The 17541-nt window shown below is 36.5% G+C and overlaps 1 protein-coding gene across 4 annotated transcripts in view; it reads left to right on the top strand.

The window, feature by feature from the left end:
- pcca (propionyl-CoA carboxylase subunit alpha) overlaps nt 1–17541 on the top strand; it is a 189861-nt gene that overhangs the window by 170022 nt on the left and 2298 nt on the right. For all 4 annotated transcript variants that reach the window (XM_088604503.1, XM_088604512.1, XM_088604486.1 and 1 more), the window contains one exon: nt 8712–8852. In XM_088604503.1, coding sequence (XP_088460629.1) covers nt 8712–8852 — 141 coding nt within the window. The remainder of the gene's footprint in view (nt 1–8711; nt 8853–17541) is intronic.

Here is a 17541-nt window from a genome sequence, read left to right on the forward strand (position 1 = left end):
TAATGGGTGATATTGAATTGCGTGTAAAGAGTTTCTGTTGGCTCCATTTTGTCAACTTCATTCATCTTGGGCCAATATGGGTTTTTGCAATATGACTTATACATTAGAATTATACAATTGTTAGTATTTTGTTTTGGGTGGTATAGATATAGGCAGTGGAGGAAAATTATTTTTAAATAGAGTCTTTTTCACAGGCTCAGTTTCAAGTCTGGCTGTTTTAAAGGCCTGTGATATTATCTAATGACAATTTTGTGTTTGAATCAAATTGTTATACAAAAAAATATTTGCTTCAATGAAACAAAAATGAATGTGTTCATATTAGTTTTCATCTTTGTATTTTTCATTTCAAACATTCTCTGGAGTGTGGTCTCTTTCTCCTTTGAGGCATCATATGTTGACCATGACCATTCTGACACCAGGAGAAATAAGGAATAGCATTTTGTAGCATCCTTATTAAATAACGATTGTTCAATTGCTCATTTATCCATTGTGAAGGCAGTGAATAAAGTTTTTTCAAGTGTAAGATCTCCATGTTATAAGTTAAATAACAGTACACCGTTGCTAAGATACTCCTACACTCCCCAGACAAAGCCGGAATTCAGTTGACTAGACCCATTTATGCATTTTGGTAATGTATTGATTTTAGATGTCAGTGAGACTCCATTCAGGTCATCAGTTTACACCTTCCTGGGGCTTTTAAGTTTCACAGCTGGTATCCCAGAGATGATTAGCATGAGACATTCTTCCATACCTAAGATAGCATTAGCCATTCTAAGTTCATCAGTGATCAGCAGTTTATTATTGCTAAACTGGTGAGTTTATAACTTGACTAACTTCAAGGCCCTTGATTGCTGTACATCTGTTCTGCTGTATCGGCAGTTCTTTGTAACAATCATCACCTTCCCCTTCAATGAGATATCGATATTTACAGTATTGTCTTATGCTGTTAGAGGAAATCTTAAAACTCTATTATGGAAGTGAAGAAACAATAACAGCAGATTACCAAGGAGCCTCAATAATAACTTCATTAGATCACACAAAGGCACAGACCAAGGGAACCAAGATAATGTCTTACAATAAATAGCTTTTTTTTAGTCATATGGGCTAGAGCCTAGCATGAAATGAAGCCTGTTAATCAAGCTCCCAACTTTCTACGGCTGAAAGTAACAGCAAAAAGAGGTCTAGAGTGAGCATGAAATATGTGTATATACCATGACAGGAGGAATAATGAGACAGGTCCCGTCCAGTCTCCCACACTCAAGGCCATGGCGGTGACAGATGGTGGGGAGAGATTTACTAAACTGAGGTTGGTCAGAAGAAGAATGACAGAGCATCATGTGTGATATGAAGAGAGAACAAAAGAGTGTGTAATTTTGCTGTGCCTGATTGAAACCGGGCAGCAGCGCTTTGGTAATTAGGCTCCTGCAGATTATAAGAAATGATTGTGAACAACTGGGAGGGTAGTGCAGTGGTGGTCATGATTTGGACTCTAATAACATTTTTGAAGACAAATCGTCAGCTCTTTTTTTTTAACCTAGAACAATTTTGAGCTCTTGCGATCATTAATTTAATATAGAGAAAGAGCACTGTACTTCATAACAATTTACTTTTTCTAAGCAGCGGCAAAAAAAAAAATGCCTTTGATGAAGTCTCTCCAGGGCTTTTTCGAAGCCTGGAAATGAATTGCAATCAAGGGATTGGGGGATTTTTAGGGAGATGTAGCAAAATCTAAGTCTCCGGGCTATGTGTCATCTTAGAGACACTTCTGTTAATCTTCTAACAATATTTCGGGGATATAATGTGAGAATGGTGTGTTATGACTAAAAATATAATGAGGCACAGTGTTCTTGACCAACACAGTCGAGTATTCAAGGCGATTGCTAAGGATCGTGCCGCGAGGAAGGCTGGATCAGAGTAACTACGTCAAGTACATGTGTTAAGAGGGGCTCGTGCAGCCCCTAATTAAAGGAACCGGATGAATGTCTCCTTGAGTGAACTCACAATGAGGGTGCCGTGGCAAATCAATGGATACCCAACACTATTATTATCATCAACACCAGTGAATTCAGAGCGATTGCCGCGGAACAAAGAGAAATCTGAAAGACAAGTCAGGGAAGCTTTCAGCACCTGCGTGACGGGAAATCAGCACCCTAGGCTGACTGTTCTATCTGTTCAAGAAACAAAAGTTCATCTCAGAAGGAAGGTGCTTGTTCACGAAAATGTTCTTTAAAAAAAACCCTGTAAGGATAGTTTTTTATAGAAAGAGTATAAAGAGAAAGAATAAATTAGCAAACCAGAAGGGTAAATAAAGGAACATGGGAAGAGATCTAAGTCTGACATTTCTCAATGCCAGAGCAACACAGAAAAGTTTGTTGATAAAAGTTAGCTTCCTTTGTAAATGAATGCATACACAAAAACGTTTTTTGCCTATATCAGCATCCCTGAAGTCAAATTAGAATGTGAGTTTCCCCCTTTCATAAATTTTGATTTTTCAGTTTGTTAGCAGACTTTGTGGTTTCTCGTTTCACGTTTCTTGTGTTGGGAACCATTTATTTTGGACGGTGCTGAAAATTCACTCGGTTTCACCATACACACTGCCTTCGGTCTTCAGAAAACATGGAACAGCAAGATAAAAATTTGTGAAAAACAAGTTACTGGCAAAAGTCAAGTGTCTGAAGTGATAATGAAAAAAAATCACTTTTTTATGTTAAGGCTATTTATAAAGGTGTGCTTAAAATTACTGTTTTTGAGGAGTAATAAGCTGAAACATTTTAAATAATTTGTGTACCATGATGATTCTGTAGCTGACTTCACCAACCCCCCCTGGCATATTCACTGTTATCAGATGTGTATCACATGCTGCCTAACATTGCCCCCTAATTACAGATTCTTTATGCCACCTTTCAACAAAGGAGCAGTGAAGCAGAAGAAGAGTATGTTGAAACATTTGTTCCCTTGGAACAGCCATTATGGTAGGCATTATGATTGCACCGTAAGATAATGGAGTGGGTTGGGTCTTCAAAAACCTTATTCTCAGGCTAGCCCCATTAAGGGCCTTGAGTTGGGTGAATAATTTAAGTTGTGTTCTCCTGTGGGCAACAGGCGGAAAGGTGCCTGCTCTGACTGGCGGCCCTTTGGAAGGGTCTGCCGCCACTCCTGGGAGAGGAGACTTCTCCTCCACTTCTAAAGGAGCTGCCGCTGCTGCCCCTCTGTGACTCACACTGCTGCACAGGCAGTCAAGGCCAGAGCTGGATTACCATCCTTCTCCTTCTGTTTCCTCACTCCCCTTTATTAGTGTAAAGTCTTTGGGAAATCCCGTAGAAGCGTGAAACAAATGCTTTTTTTGTCAGTGTACAAACAAGGTGTCACGTTCACAAATTGCATCTGGTTTATGCCTTCATGCTTGAACGCTCCTTTGAAGGGCCTTTTTCTTAAATTCAAACGCAAAAATATTTTTTCTATGGTAGTACAATACTTATCATAAGAAGTGGTGCTTGTGGGCATAAAGAGGAGGTTTCAAAGCAGTGCCATCTCCATATGGTTTGCTCGATAATCCTTTATCCACCATCTTCAGCTCTCATTCCACTGCTTTCTTGCCTGTGGCTACATTTCTATCTCTGCATCAATTAGCACAGTGATTAATACAACAAGCAAGCAGTTTAGAGGTAATGGCACACAATTAACATCTCATTCCACCATAAAGGGTATGCTAAATACCCTAGCCACTGCTTTCTCTGCCTGGAATTGAAATAAGTGTTTGTCCTAATTCATATGCTATCTAATGTGAAGTGGGCCTGCTTTGTACAGCACTACACCATTAATCTAATTATAGTGAGCTGCAAATGAAGTACTGTCTATCCAAAGAGGATGAATAAAATAGTGCTTTTGTCATTTAGCTTGAAGCCACCACAGAGCAAGATCGCACTTCACATGCCAGTGTTGAAAATAAAGTGGCGTCTTGAATTATATCGAGACTTGTTGCTTTTTTTTGCTTTTTTTTTAGCGTTTTCTAATTATGACCACATTGCAAACACAACTGTGCGCATCCATAAATAGAGCTGTAGATGTGCTGTCATGTGGTTTGCAAGGAAAAAGTCCTTGGAGTGCTGTTGGATTAAATGATGCATCCTGATTGACAGCTACCTTGAGACTTGGCTGATGGAGTTGTCAAAGCATTATGCTAACAGGCTGCTTCAGCAACTGCACATTTACAGAGCGCCGTGGCTTGCCCAGATTTGTACTTTTAAGTTCTATTTTCCTTTGAAACCTCAACCTGTTCAAAAATGAAAGGTTCCTCAAGAACACAAGCTACACAGGTGGATGTGAAGGAGTTTGGATTCATAGTTGGAACATGTAATAATTTTTACAGCTCGTTTCAATATTTCTGCTTAGGAATGTCTCCGATTCACTAAAAAGTAGTGTATCCTCCTCATCCCTGGTATTCTCTTCCTATTTATTTTTCTAAGCAAACCTTTGCGATGTCGAATTTTGGGGGCACTTGTGAGATTTCACTCAGATTTCAGCACTGGCATTTTTGACAAAACCATGCCTATGCCTATTGAAATTGAGCTGAAAAGTGTGAAAGATATGAAAGTATATGAGAATTTTATTTTCCTACATATGGGTTTTCCATATTTTCATTACAGGGGATAATTTACTAATGCATTCAAAAAGGTGTAAGTGCATTTCCTTCTCCCTGAGCTCTTTTTTTTTTAGCTAAATTAATTGTAAGTGAACAAATGTAGTAGTACTTTATCTTTATCTTTGGGAGATCTTGATTTAAGATACAGCAACTGCCCTACCTGGGACCTTAAATTGTTTCAGTTACACTGTAACTACACTGACCAATAAGCCCTGTGATAGGGATTTGACCATTCTTAGTTTGCACTAATACTGCTCACACAATAAACAAATTGCATCATTTGAAGGCTCAGTGCATCAAGAGCAAATTGTTTTTGCATTTCCCTTGTAACTTATAAGAATTTCAGGTCTTAAAAAACAAATGTTCACAAAAGTTAATCAAAACATCCAGAAAGCTTCCTGTTTTTCAGAGTTTTCTCGAATGCTTAAGAACATAAGAAGGGATACACATGAGAGGAGACAATATGGCCTATCTAGCCCATTTGATAGCTGGTAGATGGTTGATCCAAGGATCTCATGTAGCCAGTTCCTGAAAGAAGCCAGGGTATCAGCTTTGACAACATGAAAGTAAAAAGAAGGGTAAGAAGTGCCTCCTGATTTTGATTTTTAAATGCACTTCCACATAGTTTACACTCCTATCCTCTGGTTTGCGTTTCGCTGTTGACTCTGAAGCCCAGCAGAGTAATAGATGTACAGCATAGTCAAGCGAGGATGCAGGTGCTGAAACACTGAATGGGGCAGATGAGAGATTTATACAGCATTTGTAGTGATGGAGAAGAGGCTGACCACCCTCAGATCACATTTGGTCACCGGATTTAATTCCTTCATTCTTTTTTTGATTCGGGTTTCATCTGTGAACAAAAGCTGACTGTGTGCACCGAGCAACATCAAGGGCCTCCCTTTCCTCCATGGATATGTGGAAAAATAAACATCATATAATGCAAAACCTTCTCTTACTCTGCATCGCACATCTGCGCCATTCAGTTTTTCAGCTTGCAGCCAGCTGTTGGTGTGCTTTTTTTTCCTTCAGTGTTTTAGGTTGTCTCCCAGATCCTGCATCTTCACTTGACTGTGCTGTGTATCTATGTATCTGCTAACCATATGATGCATTTTACTAGCTACATCAAAAGGGCACAGGTCTGTTTCTGGGTTAAAGTTTCAGTGGACCTGTGAAAGGTCCTTGTTTATCTACGGCGATGTGTTGGTCGTATTGTATTCAGCGTCACTTCTTTTTTGTCATTCCAAACGAAACATGGTTCTTTTTAAATGTGTAAAGAGTCAGATCTAACGTGTGTCTTTATCCTGCATGTGTCCTTCATTGAGTAAATAAATCCAATCTAAAATTTCTGAAGATAACTTTGGAGGCTATTCATTTAATTTTAGTTGGAAAAAAAACTCTTAATATTGTTTTCAGAAGTTTAAAGCTTTGGTCTGGATCAAAATGTGTTAGCTGGAACTGTAATTCTTTGCAAAACTGTTACCCTTTCCTGTTTACTTTGTTTTATTAAGAGTCAGCTTTAAAAAAAAAAATCTGTTAGTTTCCTATAGCTTGATCTAAGAGCTCAACTCATTGTTTTAAAAGCCTTTGTTTTCTCAATTCAGGCAGTAGGTCATTGGGCTGTGCTTAAACCCCGTGACACAATTTTTTTTGTACATTTGTACATGCACTCTGGCTATGAAGATTTTTTTTTATTTCTGTGAAAGTTTGCTTTTGTCTTTTGCGATACTATCAATTACAGAGGTGTTTGGTTTAAATTATTAAAAACAGTCAATATGAAGAATATAACCTAATGTTATATCTGGAGTTAGTTTTGACAGCTGAAATAAATTGATTTTTGATTGGAATGTTTACTGAAAAGACATGCCTTGTGGAGTTACACAATTTCAAACTAATTACACTGTCGGATTGTTGTTCATAAGATTTGGAACAGTTATGGGCCCCTATATAGTTTAGTGGCGTAGGATTATAGTACTTTTGTAATTTCTTTGAAATTTTGTAACATGAACTATAAAGATTAAGCTAGTCCTTCGAGTGAAATGAATGGTGCACGCATGTGATTTCAGACATATGCCTCTAGTAGAAATTATTTGAAAATACCTGATGTACAGCACCAGTGGTCAAAATGCCAGGACACAAACCAATCTGGCCATGCTTCCCAGTACAGCATTCACACTTGTCCCGCTGCACAGTCCCTGAAGGATGATGTCCGGCATCACAGAAGTCTAATTAGACAAGCTTGCTGTCAGTATGGTATTACTATTGGGCTCGGCAAATAATGTTTTCTAATCCGAAGAGGCCCGATATTGCGGGATTCCAACAGGGCCCAACCGAGTAATGCTGCATTCTAATTTGCTTGTATCCTGTAGTGCATTATTTCAGCAAGACTGTGATCATAAGTGACTATTCTAATTGCTCTGGTCCCAACTGTGTGGCGTTCCAGTTTGCCTAGCTTCAGCCTTGCCTTCCTTCTCTCTCTACCCCTCTTCTCTGGCAAAACCTTCGCCGTACTGACATTCAGTGTTCACTCTACTGTAGTTAAATACATTTGCACTTTAAAAATATGAACATACCATGCCATTGTTTTTATGTACACCTACATAGGGATGTATTATAGAAGCCAATTTGTGACATAGAGGTGGCACAATTGTAGTGTAATTATACATATTTCGCTTTCTTTGGTTTTTAATGTGCAGCTTTTAGAGTACAATTATCTTTGGTAGACACTCTTCACAAATAGCTAGTTTGTTGGATTGACAGAGGAGTCGGCACAGAACCTTTCTTCTTCAGCTTGACTCCCTAGGCTTTAACATGAGCAAGAGGCCTTTATCTACACACCTCCTTCCTGGAAGCTATTCTTTCTTGAAGCACTCATGTTTTGATTGCTAAGAATATACTCTTCATTTTGTCACATGTGTACGAAATGGGTACAGTTATCTGTCTAAATCAGCAGAGCTTTTTTTATTGCTTACTAGAAATGGTTTGATAGGATGTTCAGTTGTTAGTAGAGCATATAGCGATTTGTTTTCCAGACAGTTATTTTAACGGGAGGGGGCATTACATTGTTTTCTTTTTTCTTTTTAGATTATTCTTCAATTCAGATGCTGAATACACCTTGAGATGACTGTGTGTGATTAAACGTAAAGCCATGAGATAAGCTATCAAGGAGAGAAAGCCATTTGGCTCATTTATCTCTGTACTCTAGGTTGTGTTAGTTTGGTGGAATCTCACAGCTTTTACTTCTGTGATGGTTTTAATGATACTCAGCTTTGCTTTATTTTAGCACACTTTTGCAGCTTATTTTTATGTCCTGTATCATTTACCCATTTACCCATTTCTTGCTTCAGAGCAAGAAAAACAGTTAACAGTTTGGGAGCTTTGATCTTGTATAGCTGGGGACTGTTGAGGCTTTTCTAAATAATTCACAATATTTACCTGCTCTTTTTTCTGAGCTATTTGTTTTTGCAATTTAGCCAAATATAAGTTAAAACAGAGGCGTGTTGCCATCTACTGGATTTTTAGTAGTACTTCAGTATAACTTAAATAGTTTTTACTGAAAAAAATGGCTAAATATATAGAAACATTAATTCTGCGAAAGCAAGGTAACTTTTTAGGTTTTGTAATACAGCACACCTTCATGGTTATAAAATATGAAAACACCTTTTATTAATCAACTTACTTTTCCTGTTAAAAAAACACACAGGCTCACACCAAACAAATCCTCAAATCACTGGCCTTAAAATATTTTTTGGAACAAAAAATACACTAGTAGAGTGACAAACTGAGTTTTTGTTCTTTGTACTTAGGGTAGCTAATTATTTCATAATCTGGAAAAAACAAGATTATAATTATTGGCTCCTCTGTCCTCATAAAAATCCTCTTTGGCATTTTTTTTTTTGAATCTGCATTTAGAACTGAATACTTTAGACTGGCTTCCATTCAAGTGTAGCCAATGTCAAAAGTTAAATTAAACTGATCTAGTGACTACTGTTCTTGTATGCACTTTTTAAAAAAATACAGAATGAAGAAAACCCACAAAAAAACTAAACCTTATTTTTTTTCCCTTGGTCAGTTTAAAGTGAGGGTGTTGAGCAAGCTGGCTGCAGAACTGAGCAGGCATATGCCTGAAAAAGTGCCAGAAGACACCAGCAGTATCCTGAGGTCCCCAATGCCCGGCACTGTGGTGGCTGTATCTGTAAATCCTGGAGACACGGTAAGAGTTCCTCTTTCCTATTGCTAAAAAACCATAGCCAGACTAGCGGTGGAGTTCCGAGTTTTACAACTCTTCGGAAGAAAGGGATGCGTTGTCTAATGTTTTAATTATTTGTCTTTTCCTCTGCATGGCGTGTTTTCTTTCTTGAATAAATTTCTACATGTAATGTAAAACAGTAATTATAAAGTTAGATTTATAAGTGGTTAGAACAGTTTTGATCCTCTGTTTTGAATTATTGTTCTATAAAAGGTTATTCAGTTAAATTAATCCAGTTTTTTAAGGTACTAAATGGCATTAAAATGGAACAAATGAGTATTGGAACAAAAATAATTTAAGTTTGAATGCCACTCAGTTTTATACAGTACATGTGCCCATGGTGTATGGAAATTGTTTAATAAGGTGTATTATCTGGCAATTTAATTTGTGTTATAATTATAATAAGTATTGATAAAAAATGCTCATTACTAAATTTAGATAATTGTTCTGTTGAAAGTGAGATTTACTGTATGAGTCATACTTTAAGAGCATGGCAAATAATTTACAGAATGTTAAAAACAATTTGTTAAAATTTACATTTGCAGAATTTTCTGAAAAGTTTTTTTTTAATGTGTTTCAATTGCATATAGACGTCAAAAGTAGAGCTTCAAAAGAGAATTTTTTACAAAGAAGAATAGAAATATTTAAAACACTTGTGCAAGCACTGTTGTGCCCACTTATTCAACAAGAAAATGTGTATTTTTTTAGCGCTGTAAGAAAACAATGTTAATCAACATACTTTTATATGTTTTTATAAATTCCCTCTTTTAAAAAGTCACAACATTGTTTATCATCTTGAATTAATATATCCTAATTTATATGACACATCAGCATTGTTGTTTAATTTTAATGTTTTTGCAAACTGAGAGGTAATCTACCTTTTTAAAATGCTATTGTATATTATATTTTTTCTATAAGTGGCTACCAAACCACTTCAAGTTATTCAAACGGCAGTAAAAGTACAAAATTTTAAATTAGTGCCTGAATAGTGCTCTTTATCGTTCCTAATAGCGCTGGCTGTTGAAAGAGATCCATTATAATTTCATGGCTGAGTTGCTGTGAAGGAACAGTGCACTCTGTAAAAAGGCTGTGTCAACTTTACTTAAATTTACCTGAAATCTGCCTTTCACTGTTTAAAACTTCTGCTTAAATGAATGTTTAAAGACTAGGATAGCCTTTCACGTGCTGTTAAAAGAAATTGTCAGTAGTCTGTGCATGTGTTCAAAGACGAATAGCAATTTATCAAGTGTAAAGAACTAAAACCAAACAATGAAACAAAAGGCTGGGGTTTATTTTTTGCACACATACAGGCACACACACATATATAAAACAAGATGAAAACTGTTCTATAAAAGAAATCTGCATTTCTATGTTCTGTGCATTAAGAGTTTGGTTCCGAATTGTACAATGAAACAATTGTTCAAACATTCATGTGTTTGGAAAAGGTGCACATAACATTTTGTCCAGAAGGAACAAGAGTAAAACCCAGATTATAACGAGTCATTTCAAGAAATATTTAAATATATATAACATTAACGACAATTAAGAATTATTTTACAGCTAGATAATACTATATAAAATGTATATATATACAAATATATACATTACAATATGCATTTCCTTTTAAGAGTCTGAGGTAAAAGTGTGGCATTATTATCTAAAATTGATACTCTGATATTTAACATACTGTATGTGTTGTTAATATTCTTGTAATATAGTATATTTTCAAGAAGTTGGTAGAAACTTAAAATTAAATACAAAATATTCCATCTAGTGATTTACAAAATTTTAAATTGGATTCTTTCTTCCAAATAAGTACCAGGGTCTTAGATTTTAGGGACTTGAGAAAAGAAATTGAAGAATTGACGTTTCATCTCGCCACTCATAATGTGAGAAGAAATTCCTCATGAGCATCAGAGACATGGTTTCGAGGGTTTTTCATTAAAAAAAACTATGAAGTAAATACAGTGGTTTGTATGCAGTATAAATGTTCTGTAAAACTCCCCCAAAAAATCCACTAGGAACTGTCTGGGATGAAGTCCAAGTTGTTCAGAAAAAGTTTTTTTTTCTTCACTTTGCAGCTGTTTGCCTTGTGCTTTGAGGAGCTGAACATTTGAACAGCGTAATCTGTGCTCCCCTGACCTAGGCTTGTCAATGTTAATTGTGTGGCTTTAATTACAAAAACACATTTACCATGTTGAAAGGGGTTTAAGTTAAATCCTTCCTCTCCAGCCCAAACCTCATGAATTAAAATGGAGACAGGATAGTATCAACTATCTGGGTTAAATGTGTGGTACGATGGTCTGCCCTAAGATTACTTGTCTTCCCCTGTCCATCACAGCTCTTTTACCCCGAGTTCAGATGCTCATTAAGAGTTGTCTCAGCACTTTGCATGTTGTGAATGTCTTGTTTTTTTACCGCAGTACCTGAGTTTTCTTTCTTTCCACTTTTCTTGTTAAGTGATTTAAAAAAAAAAGATAAATTGCGAATTTGAGTTTTTCTTAATTCAGCCCTATAAAATAAAATACCTATATATCAAGTGGCACATGGTGGTTGCAAGGCAGGTTTCTCCAGAATTCATTCTGGATTATGTTTAATATTGCTACTAAAATCCATAACATTAGAATAATCGCAAAGTGGAAATAATTTCTTATTTTCATGCAGGATAAATAAAGCTTATTCCACCTTGTTACAAGATTAGCAGTAATTGACAATATTAATATTCTCTTGCAAATTCACACAAGGTTGTTATGCTTCCACATTAATACACACTCATTGTTATGTTTTACAAGCTCATTGTTATGTTTCTCCACAATATGCAAAGACGGTATTTATTATATGAGACCTTCATGCGGCTGCTGTTCCATTTTTTATTGTAAAGAAATCCTGTGCTTTTGTCTTCAGGAAACAATTTATATTGTATCAAAGAGGTAGGTCTATTACTTATGATGCTTCCTTTGTCAGTGTTGTTTTTCAATAAATACGTTTGACACCCATCCTAAGGGCTAGCTATACCGGTTTGTAAAACAGGGGACGCATTACATAGCGTAATCAATCCTAATGAGGATAATATGTTTATGGTAAAATCCAAAGAACAATAAGATTATCTCAATGATTTTTTTTCCCCCAAAGCAAAAAAACAGTATTGTGTAAGATTTTTCATCTTCCAGGAGGGCTGGGTGACACTGAACTTTTCAAACTTTAAAGTTTGCATTGGGCGCAAAAGAAAAATCTCTCTTGGTTCTTGTAAATCCTGTTCCTTAGCAGATGATTGACAGGCTGCTTAGAGAACTATTGTAAACGGTATTTAGTGAGCTTGCAGAACCCCTGTTGTTTAAAATGAATTTTATGGAGATTTCAGTTAGTCACATGAGTAAAGCAGAGTCGGGCAGATTTTGAAACTCAGTTCAAATTAATTTTTAATTTAATGTTAAAGGACAACAGTTTATAGTTTTTTTTTCTGATTGGCTGTTTTGTCCTGTTGTTTGCAGGAATATAGAACAATATAGAGCTTGCAAGATGGAATCCAAAAACTAGTTATGATTGTGTGTATACACACATTGCCTACCTTCGTGTGGACTGGGACCAAACGTAGCTCTAACAGATCTAATTACAATGTATGGACTCTGTAGAGTGGAACAGTTGCAAATCTGAGACTGTTAAGCGCTTGGCTAACAATGCCTGGCATTCAATAGAAGAAAAAATCTGTTGCGGTTTTTCTAGCGACTCCTAATTGTGAGTTAGCACTAGCAAAATTACTAAATGAACTGTGAGTGACAATAAACAAACTGTCACAGTTCAGGGATGTTGTGGACAAAGAGGAGTGTGTATGTTAACTATAGGTAACAGCACCTCGACTTCTGATTACCAGAGCAGGAGATTTCTCAAAATGATCAATTTCCAGCATCTCGTCGTCATTCCCTTCAGGAATTTCCAATGTGCCAAAACTGAATTTAAAAATCAGAAGTTCCGTGTGACTTTATTTGGAATAAAATTGTATATTAGAAATATTTACTTAATTTATTCAGATTTCTTAGTGTTCAGCTGGGACTGAGTTAAATAAAATTCAGTTGTTAAATATCATTTCCATTGTCTAAAAACACTTTCATTTTTTTATTTTAAAATGCCTTGTGGTTTACCTACTGTATAGTATCTAAAGGTTTTTATGCTTTTAGAACTATTTTCTTTCTTGAATGCTGATAACTTTTTATAAGATAACTTAAAAAACAGATTTTTGGTTGTATTTATTTGTATCTGCTTTTTACATTCTGCACCTAGGCTGGAGAAATGGGCTACTGCAGGAGGTTTTCACTCAGTTTTAGGAAAACAGCGTTGGATGTAAAAGGGGTATGAATATTCTGAAGAATCAGAAGTTTTTTAATAGATGTGTTCATTTTACAATGCTAAAGCTGACACCTTCAGGCTGTACCATATTCTGTCTTAATTCCTTGCGTATCTGAAAAGCCACACTGTCGTGCTCATTTAAGATCTAAAAAGAACAGAAACGTGAAAAAGAGACTTTGAGTCAGGCGTTTTGCTTTAAAATATGAGAGCATTGATGGTTCCATCAGAAATAATTAGCCATCTATAGTAATTGAAACGCAGCTAGAGAGACTTTAATTAAACCCTTTTTTATGGTCTCAAATTAATTTAAGCATTTTACACTTTAAAAACAAATCTGGGTTGGTTCTAGTTTCAAGGCAAAATCCTTTCTAGTGTTTGAAGATTTGTACCACGGTCTGGATTGTTTCCTTTTAGAATATTTTACCCCTTTATCTCTTAACATACTGCAGGGATGGAATAGATGAGGTTAAAAGCTTCCTCTGTGTTTTGGTCATTTGAAGAAACAAATGAGTAAGAAGAATCCTAAGTGTTTTTGTTACTTGGAAGTTTATCTGGATTTTAAAGTTAAAAAAAGAGGACTCATTCATATATCAAATGTGATGCAAAGAATTATTGGTTGATATCTCTAACTGATGTAGATGACTCAAAGGAATTTAAAGATACTGATTATATTTGCTCACATGAATGCAGTTTTATTAGGCTTAGAACATCTTTATCACCTGAAAATGTGACTATATTGTGGGTGAACAGTGACTGGAAGGTCCAATTGAACTTTAACTACAGAGGAATCACAATTCAGGATATAAGTAGTCCACCCTCTCGTCTCTTCAACACATACTTTTTCTGCTATTGTTACTCATGAAGAGGCTTTTTAGTTAGAAAATTCAAAATAAGAATAGTAGGAGACGCTACCCAGAAAAGTGTTCGCCCTTTTATTCTCCCCAGGAGAATAAAAGGCACTTGTGTTTTCTTCATGCAATGAAGTGTTACATTTTATAAATATGAATGTTTGCACCAAAGGGAGAAATTTCTGGTTTACATTGGAGTGTGGTCAGTGCCAGTTTCCTTCTCAGAGGGACAGTCAGCTTTATGTCTTATTTTTTTAGGTTTGGATGTATTTGTGATGCTTCTGAAGCTTTCTGTCAGCAAATTTCCTTTAAGGCTTCTGCGATTTTCTTGATTGATTTGAATTATGTGTAAATAAAATCACTGCATTCGCCTTGCAAACTCCCAACACCCAAAATGAAAGCATGCCGTATACCTATGGTATTTACAGCCATGTGCTCTGATTCTATTGTGAATCAAAGCACGAAATAAAAAAAATCAAAATATTAAGAATGGCTCATTTTGATTAAAGAGAAATCTTTTTAAAATGTGAAATCTGATTTAATAAATGCAGCTCCTGAAGTGCCCAGATTCTTTACCTATTTCAAGAAAACCATTCCTTTGCTAAGTGTCATGTGCTTTTTTTAATGCATTTGCCAGCCTGTTTTTTGCTTCTTCAGTTATTTAGTTTGTGACAGGCTCTTTTTATGGGAAACAAACGTGGGGCATTTTTTGTAAAGATTTAAAGGTGTTCTTTAAGCAATTTCGTTTTTTGAGGGTTTCATATTTAAACTGGTAGTGGGCATTGATTCACTACCACAGCTGATCCAGCAAGGGTCTCAGCTTTAGGTGTGTTGTCAGGGGCACAACCCTTGGTACTGTGCCCTGGACAACACTCCCCTCAGTCCACACACACAGCACGGCAATCAATGGGACAGTGTTGCATGCTTTTTGCTGACTGGACATGCCCCTCTGGTTGGCACCTGTCTTCTGGTAGGTGCAGAACAGAGACCTCTGGGTGCTTGAGAACTGGAGTGAGAAATGTTCTGTGATACAGTATCAGTTCTGCACCATAGTGGCCTGTTGTAAGGGGCTGTCAACAAAAAAGCCTTCTCAGTCCTGTCTCCTACCCTGGCACAGTCCCACAGGTCAAGAGCTGTAATAAAGAATGCTTAAAAACCAGAAGAGATATGCACATGCTGTTCTTTAATGAAAATAATAAAAGTACCAAATTACTGTAAATTCTAATCATTAATGTTCAATCATTATAATTTCATTATTGCTTGTTCATACACATTTTGCAGACAATTAAAATTAAATTAAAATTTAATTAAAATAATAATCAAGATTATTTTTCAAGATGTAAAGATCACTAATATATAGCCCAAAAAATAATTTAATGAACAATGGAGCATTGGGTGTTTTTTGATCAATACAAATTCCATGTAACAATTATGCCATGAAGAATTTGTGGACAACACTGCCTCTACAGGCATCATGAAGAATTACAGGAATTTATTCAGTGTATTTGCTTTTTAACATTAAAACTCAGGTTTTACCAAAATTTGTTCATTCACTAGTCCTCGCTGAATAAAGTTGTCAGAAGTCATTTTGTTAGTCAATTATTTTTACATTTAAGGCCAGAATAGCTCTGGAATAATCTTACGCTCTGAATTTTGCTTGCTGGTTGTATTTGAGACAAACATGGTTTTTGTTTTGTAGTTTAAAAGAAAGTATGCCTTTCTTCAATCAGTTATTATCAGTCTGCTGAATACCAATGACACTCAGAGCCAGCATGTTTTAATACTGCATTCTGTATTACTATTCTAGCTGAATTTCTTGTCTGATCTTCATTTCCTTAAGCATTTTGACATAGTAACACAAATGAGGATGAAAAGCAACAACAGGCCAACTGTACTGCTCGGAAATGCTTTGGTTACATTGACCGAAAATAATTGAGGCTGATTTTGCACAATTTTAAAGGGAACAAATATGGAAAGTATGTATGTAAGAGTATGTAAGAGCTTTTGTTTTATTTTCCTACCAAACGTGATGGAAGAGAGGCAGGGTGCAAAATAGCCTAATTAAAGGATTTTCACTCTGCGTAGCAGTCAGCAGGGTTCAGAGTGATCCTTTTTCTTGGGTAGTTCCACTACGACAGAACGAGATACTGGGGTGGACCCCTGTAACCCTCAGAGCCTTCTGTTAAATTTGGCAGAAAAAACATACCATGGGCCAAAGAAAGAACAAAGAAAAGAGTTTGCCATAGAAATAAGGATCCCCAAAGAATGACTTAATTTGTTCTAATCTACAGACCGATTTGGTGCTTACTCTAGCAATGAGACATTTGAAGAAGCAGGAAACGGTTTGCCTTTAATTGCCTAAATCATTCGGAAGTTCTTCATGTGTTGCCTCTATACAGCAGATGCTGTGCATTAATTGGCCTGTGCAGGCCTGACCCAGGGTTCCTTGAAGAGGGTTTAAATAGCTTATTTATTATTTGGTATAACCTGGCGTACATGATGTGTGCTCGCAAGGGCTGTATTTCACGGTCTGCAGTTTCTAATGTCATGTGGGCTTCAGAACCCGTGTTTCTTTGGTAATGTACTAGCAGCAGGTAAGCTCTAAATACCATCCATCAGGCCCTGATTTTTTTTTTCATCCGGCTACTCTAATGACTGATGAACCTGTCTTTTGTATGAATGTTTAGCACTGTGGAAAGCCATATGCCACTGGCACTGTTTCCTATAAAGCCTTCACAGTTGTGGAGTGGGTGCTGAGGGAAGGATGGGGGGAAAACTGAGAGAAACAAAGGAGAGAAAAAAAAAGACTGAGGTTGTTTCTTTCGAAGCAGCCATTTCTAGGCAGAGATCCTAATAACCACAAATATAGCCAGCACCAAAACCCCCTTGAAAATAAACACTAGAGCTGCTTACGATTTTGGCTTTTTGTTTTATATCTGTAGCAGTACAAGCTCGGGGAGCTCTGATGTATTTTTCCATCTGTTCCAAGCAGACCACAACCCAATGAAGTAGCCACCCCCATCTGGGAAGACCACAGCTGTTACTGTAAACCTTGTCCAGTAACTGTATCACCCTGTATTCGCCTCTCTAAAGGATGAAATTGAGAAGTTGGGCACTGTGCAGTCAGGCTTTGCATCTGCAATTTCAGACCTCTTTAAATAATTTTTCATGCTCACCAGAAATGAATAATGCACACGTTGACTGGCGCCAGTTAATAAATTTCCGTTTCAATGCACGTTACTTTCAATAAGATTTTAGTGGCTTCATTTTGTTTTGCAAAACAGCTCTAAGGGTCCCTGCTGAAAATTATTTTCTGTCTCTCAGAAGGCAAAAGTAAATTTCGTTATTTAACAATAGGACAGTGTAAAGCCGATCTCGTACGAAGTCAGCTGTTGCATGGGATCTTCGATTTGATACATATTTGCTCAGTTAATTTGTGTTGCAGCAGTGTACTTTTGATT

This window comes from Lepisosteus platostomus, chromosome 2 (assembly GCF_059453375.1).
Source record: "Lepisosteus platostomus isolate fLepPlt1 chromosome 2, fLepPlt1.hap1, whole genome shotgun sequence".
Lineage (NCBI taxonomy): Eukaryota > Metazoa > Chordata > Actinopteri > Semionotiformes > Lepisosteidae > Lepisosteus > Lepisosteus platostomus.